Below are 6,597 nucleotides of genomic sequence, written 5' to 3'. Positions count from 1 at the left end.
ATCTCAGCTCGCTCTTGACTTCCTAGAAACACACACTGGCCCTGAATGGATGGCCTCTTCGTTCAGAATTTCCTGTGTGGTAAACAGGGCAGCTCCTAGGGCACTGAGGAGCATGTAACGTTCATTGCCTCCAGTTTCCATCCCTAATCTATGGTCATCAGAGGCCTCGGGGAGCAAGCTGTAGCCGAAGAGAAAAGGGAAGATGAAATATACAGCTATTAGTGAGTGCATTTGCACAGGCGTGGGTTTACACGGTTTGTCTCAGGTTTGTGACTGAATTCTGCTATTTACCTGTAAAAAGGTGATGGCCCAGTATTATTTTTCCATCTGTAAGGCAGACAGACCATTGGTGAGTCATAAAAATCATAGATCAGAACCAAGTTGGCTCAAAAGTGCAACGGGCAGCATTATAGAGTAATTCAAAGAATTATTTCATGAAACTTCTCAGTGGTGTGTGTGTGTGTGTGTGTGTGTGTGTGTGTGTGTGTGTGTGTGTGTATGTGTAGTGTGTGGAGTTATATGTGTGTATGTGGGGGTATGTGTGTGCCTGCATGTTCATACATATGTGTACCTGTGTGTGTATGCCTGCATGTCTGTGTACCTGTGTGTGTGTGTGTCTGTGCATGTGTGTGACTGCATATGTGTGCCTATGTGTGCATGTCTGTGTGTGTACCTGTGGATGTGAATGTGAGTGTGTGAGTGCGTGTGTGTTTGGTTATGTTGTCAAGTATATACCTTGCCATTGATGATGGAAAAAACTATGAAGCTGCTAGAGTTCCTGACAGAAGAGGGGTGTTGTGCCTCTATGGCTTTCTGGTTTTGCTGTGTTCTCCTGGCATCTGTTTGCCTTCACTAGATGAAGTCAGAGTAAGTAGAATGGCCTTTTCAGCTCTATTATAAAGTCTTCATATTCATGTACTAGGGTCAATAAATACATAAAATTTGAAATTATTTGTGGTCACACATCATATTAACAGACCACATTAATCTACACTCTGCTCCTGGGTGTTACTCAGTCCTCAACACCCAATCCGTTGCTCAGTGAACACACAGGAAGCCAAGCAGGGCGATGAGCCTTCATTTCCAAGTGACAAGATCACCACCTGCTGGTGAAGCGTTGTCTTAGACAGGGGCGTGTTAAGGGTTCGCTGAAACGATACCAGTTTTCCTGGCCAAAAAAAAAAAAAAGATAAGTTGTAGCCACATTGCAAATATGTTGACATTTTGTCACGTTTCTGACTTCATTGGATTCTTCTGGGAAGGGTCCTCCAGTTATTTAGCAGCCAAACGGACTGTAAGCCCTTCCGGTTCCCTGAAACTCCGCGGTTTCAAGTTTCAACCCCTCGTTGAAGTCCCGCCTGCTGAGAGGCCCGGAAACCATCCAAGATGGAGCCTCTCGCTGCCTACCCACTAAAATGTTCCGGGTCCAAAGCAAAGATATTTGCAATTCTGCTGTCTATGCTTCTGTGCACGGTGATGCTTTTCCTCCTGCAATTAAAATTCCTGAAACCGAGAATCAACAGCTTCTATTCCTTTGAAGTGAAGGATGCCAAAGGAAGGGTGGTGTCTCTGGAAAAGTTCAAAGGCAAAGTAAGTCTGTGGATTTTTCTTTCTGTGGTTCCTCGGCCTTGATACTTAGTCTCGCTGTAGAGTAGGGTTCGTTACAGCCGTTGAGTTGGAATGTAGTTTTCAAAGTAATGTCGTTAAATGTGCTTTTAGTTGTCACAATTCTGAGAGCTTTTAACTTCCAATCCATAAAGCGACTGCTTTTCTCGAAAGCTGCCTTCTCTTCTTGATGATGTGTTATCGGGAAGATGCAGTGTGGCTAGGATGAGCCCCGCTAATAGGAGTGTTAGTTAATTAATCTAACTGGAACTGTCAGAGTTTTCACCCATTCATCTGGGTTATGCTTTTCTGGGGGGTTTTTTGTTGTTGTTGTTTAGTTTGGTTTTGGGTTTGGTTTTTTTGTTTGTTTGCTGTTTTCTTTTTCGAGTCTACAAAGTAGGTTACGCTTTTCAATAAAGTTGCATGTGTCTAAAAATAAGGAATCTATCAGAGGTTATATTCTCCCAAAATGATTTAGGATTTTAACTGCTTGAAAGATTTTTTTTTTTAATCTGTGCTTCTCTTTCCGGTGGGTTTTTTTTTACTTTCTTTCTTTTTCCGAGAGGCTTCCCTAGTTGTAAACGTGGCTAGTGACTGCCGGTTCACAGACAAAAGTTACTTGACACTCAAGGAGCTGCAAAAGGAATTTGGGCCTTACCACTTCAACGTCCTGGCTTTTCCATGCAATCAGTTTGGAGACTCGGAGCCCAAGTCCAGCAAGGAGGTAGAATCTTTTGCAAGAAAAACCTACGGAGTCACATTCCCCATCTTCCACAAGATTAAGATTTTAGGGCCGGAAGCAGAACCAGCGTTTAGATTTGTTGTTGGTAAATATCTACTCTGCCTCTCATTTCATACGTGACATATAAATGATGACGATAAAGAGATATAGATATATCAGGACCATAGTTCCTGTTTTGTTTAAAATATTTTACTGGGAAAATTTCATAAAACTGTCAAAGATGCAGAACCCCACCCTTTGCAACTTTCTGGAAGTTTCACACCCCTGAAATCTTGTTTTGACTTCTTAGATAGTAAACAATTCTACTTTGATGTGCTGTTATTCCTATGAGCATTGTGTTGAAGGCTGTAGTTGAAGGGTGGCCACGCTGCTTTCCCCAAGTACTTCAGCTCTCTCATCATCTAAGGCGCCTTTGGGGCAGCATCCTGGCCGCTTATGGAAGCTTCACATTCCATGAGCATCTGTGCCAGAGCATCATTTACCGGCTAAACCTTTATGCCAGGCGCAGCGCACGCTTTTAATCCCAGCACTCGGGAGACAGAGGCAGGTGGATTGCTATGAGTTTGAGCCCAGCCTGGTCTACAAAGTGAGTCAAGGACAGCCAAGGCTACACAGAGAAACCCTGTCTCGAAAAAACAAACAAACAAAAAAACCCTTTATGTTTAGTTTTATGGTGACTTTTTTATTTGCGGCATTATTCTCAAGGCTTACCTTCAGTTTTACTGAAGTTCAAACCCCTATTTTCAGAACTCTCAGTCATGTGAGGGTTCCTCTGTAATTAAGCTGGCCATGGTCATCTGTGTAAAGCATGCCAAAGCACTTGTAACACAATACACAGGAACCCTGTGGCTTTTATTTCTGGGCTGTATGGGGGAAAAGGCAGAACAGGACCCCTTCCTTGAGCTAAGCATCCAAATAAAATCTAACAAGAACTCAGTCAAACACTACAGCTCTTCAGCTTTTATTGGGAGGAGGGAGGAAATCTGTGGAACCCAACTCACCTCACTTAACTAAAAAAGCAACTAAGAGTGTGTGAGGAGGTTTCACGGACAGGGAGGGCAGGAGAGCCTAAAGCAAAGTCTACAGACTCTGGAAGGAGACACCAACTCCACCTCTATCACTGACTGGCTACACAGTCTCAAGTTCCTGCCTCCATTTTGCTCACAGGTAGAATGTTGAAGACAGTGGCTTGGTTCAATATTGCTTCCTGGACCCTCCAGCTGAAGTTAGTGGTACCCACGCCTCTGGGGTTGCTAGGAACACTGAACACACTTGACCACACACGGAGTAAGAACTTGATTGTTTCAGCTGCATCTTTTTTAAGAGCTATTTTTATTTTTATGTCTAAGTGTTTTGCCTACACGCATGTATTTGTACATGTGTACCTGGTGCGCAGGGAAGCCGGAAGAAAGCAGCTGAGCACCTGAAACTGAAGTCGCAGACAGTTGTGAGCGACCATAGGGATGCTGAGGGTCGAAACCCAGACCTCTGCAAGCTCAGTGCACACTCTTAGCCGCTGAACTATCTCTCCAACCCCTAGTTATATCTTTTTCTCATAGTCACCAATATTAGAGACATAGATCTTGGATTATACAAATGGGAAAAAAATCTATACCTCTTACATAAATTAAGATTTTATCAAAAAAGTCATAATTTCTCAATGTGATCCTTTCAACTTCCTTGCCATTTTCAGCTATATAATTCATAACAATATTTGAAACATTAAATATAAAAAATCAATTCAGATGTTTCTAATACCAAGGAACTTTAGAACCTTTTATATTTTTAAAATGTTGAGGACAGACTGACATGGTGGCAAACACCTGTAATCCCAGGACTGGGAAGATGAAGGCTTGAAGGGTCAAGAGTTCAAGGTTAGCTTTGGCTACATAGTGAGTTCAGAGTTAGCCCGAGCTATGTAGTGAATTTAAGGCCAGCTTAGGCTGCACAAATGTTAAGAACTAAATATTAAACTCATTTGGACTTGCTGGACCCGATAGCACTCACCTGTTAGTGCCAGCATCCAAGAGACTGAGTCAGAGGGGTCAGGGGTTCAAGTGCAGCCTATGCAACATAGCAAACAAAGAGAAAAAAAACTAGACCCACAATTCTAAAATATGCAACTGGGATTTATGCTCTGCCTCTAGGTCAGGACAGCCATCTATGAAGTCAAGCGTACTGGAGATCGGTTACAGAACCCTTGCGCTCTGCTTTCGTGGGGTGTTTTAGCCTGTTCTTAGTCACTCTCCTGGAATCTGACTCTAATAGTGACTTAGTGCAGATGCTAATAAAATGAAAGCCTAACAAAGAATAAAACCATGCTCATGAAAATATGTTCTGAATGTTTTAGATTCTTCCAAGAAGGAACCAAGGTGGAACTTTTGGAAGTATCTGGTCAACCCTGAGGGAAAAGTTGTGAAGTTCTGGAGGCCGGAAGAGCCCCTTGAAGCCATCAGACCTCATGTATCACAAATGATTGGGGAAATCATCCTTAAAAAGAAAGAGGACCTGTGAAAACACTGTGGGGTCCGTCCAGTACAATCAGGACACAAGAGTGACCCTGGAAGACTCTGCCTCCTCTTAGATTCTGACAAATATGGTACTAAAAGGTGTTTTTAAGGCTATTTTACTACTCAGTTGTAATGGCTGTCCTCAAGATAGCAATGTTACCCAAAGAGGAAAGAAAGGGAGTGGCGGCAGGGGTGGGCAGGCGTTAGTCAAAGAATCACGACGAACTATATTACCTCATCTGACCAGGAGGAAAAATCTAGACTGCCCCGTCACCAACGCACTTCAGTCCTGCTGTCGGCTTTACTGTGTCTAGGCTTATTAACCTTACGGGAAAACCAATGCCCGAGGTCACTGTGTGGGATGAGGAGCACTGTGGGTGACATTTGTGGGGTAACTAAGTGTAAGTGGCTACAAAGATGTAATAAAATATAAAATATGTTGCAAAATTACATTTTCCAGGTTTTTTGTTTTTGTTCGTTTGTTTGAGACAGGGTTTCTCTGGGTAGCCTGTGAGTTCCTGGATGGCCTGGAACTCACTTTGTAGACCAGGCTGGCCTGGAACTCAGATCCACCTGCCTCTGCCTCCTGTGTGCTGGGATTCCAGACGTATGCCACCACATCTGCAAGTGCAGACTTCCAAATCACTGGGTGCATTTGTTTCACATACAGGTTTTTATTTAGTGCTTCTTTAATATAGGTTAATGTTTTATTGAATCTGGCCAAGTTGTCACTTGTAAGTCATTTTAAAATGTCATTTTCAGCCCCTTCATGTGATTCTACTAGGATCCACTTAAATTATATAAGCAGCATAGTCAGCATTGAGGTTAGCCTTTAATTTTGAATAAAAACTGCCAAGTATAGGAAAGGGGGCCTGAGTGTGTGTTCATTTCACTGGATTTCTTACAGGTCGATTTTGGCTGCTTGCTAATAGACTAAATTACCCATTTTGGGAGAATTCAATTCTGTGTCATTGTAAAACTCAAAGCCATAAATACCACCTTCAGATAGTCAAAACTCTAATGCAAAGGGAGTCATTGCAACCATTGAATCGTTGGACCCTTCTGCTTCCCACTGTATTTCCAAGCACAGGGCTACCGGTGTGTTTAGTGAGCTCTCTGGACCAAGTGGAAGTGCAATGCCCTTTGTAGGTGGCATGTCTTGCAGGGATAGCCTCGGGTGGTGTCAGATTAGGGTGGCAGCCAACCTGCAGCCACCTCACCAGCTCCGTGACTTCTGGCAAGTCACTAACTACTGTTAACATCTGTCCCCTTACCTGTAAAGTGGAGATCCAACGGAAAAAAAGGTCCTCCTAATTCTATCAAATGGTGTGCTCTCCAAGAAGCAACCAGAACCAACCCAGACTGTTGTCAAACAGAAGCCATGGGCGTCTATTTTACCCGACAGCCGATTAGCAACCTACATTCTGGGCCTCTAAGGACAGTTTCAAGCAGGGCCCAGCCCTCCGAGTGTTCCCAAGCACTTTTGCCATATACTCTGACTCATGATTTCCAAGACCACCAAAAAGCACTGCCAGCTCATTCGCACATGCTCGCACCAGGCACATAAACACAACTGCAGGCTAGCAGCACTGTGGGTGGATGATTACAACGTTGAACAGAGAGTGACCTTGACAGTCCCATTTCTCTCCCTTGACTGTCTCCAGGTCTGGTTGCTTTAACCAACCCCATGACCTCAATAGCCAGTCTCCCTTGCACTTTAGAAGGCAGAGCAGGGCTTGT

At 43.6% G+C, this 6,597-nt stretch overlaps 1 protein-coding gene across 2 annotated transcripts; it reads left to right on the top strand.

Moving 5' to 3' along the window:
- Positions 1–1,095: 1,095 nt before the first annotated feature.
- Positions 1,096–5,307, top strand: GPX8 (glutathione peroxidase 8 (putative)). 2 transcript variants are annotated; one of them, XM_084801814.1, is made up of 3 exons: positions 1,132–1,590; positions 2,171–2,432; positions 4,698–5,307. In XM_084801814.1, exons 1-3 carry the CDS (start codon positions 1,387–1,389, stop codon positions 4,859–4,861), a joined length of 630 nt encoding a protein of 209 aa, XP_084657940.1. In that variant the 5' UTR covers positions 1,132–1,386; the 3' UTR covers positions 4,862–5,307. The 2 variants fall into 2 exon arrangements, with proteins under 2 accessions (XP_084657941.1, XP_084657940.1); XM_084801815.1 differs by lacking the exon at positions 2,171–2,432 and having other exon boundaries at positions 1,096–1,590.
- Positions 5,308–6,597: the final 1,290 nt, after the last annotated feature.

The sequence above is a fragment of the Acomys minous genome (assembly GCF_964271855.1).
Source record: "Acomys minous genome assembly, chromosome: 11".
Classification (NCBI taxonomy): domain Eukaryota; kingdom Metazoa; phylum Chordata; class Mammalia; order Rodentia; family Muridae; genus Acomys; species Acomys minous.
The sequence above is the reverse complement of the archived record's forward strand: the minus strand, read 5'-3'. Positions and strand labels throughout refer to the sequence as shown.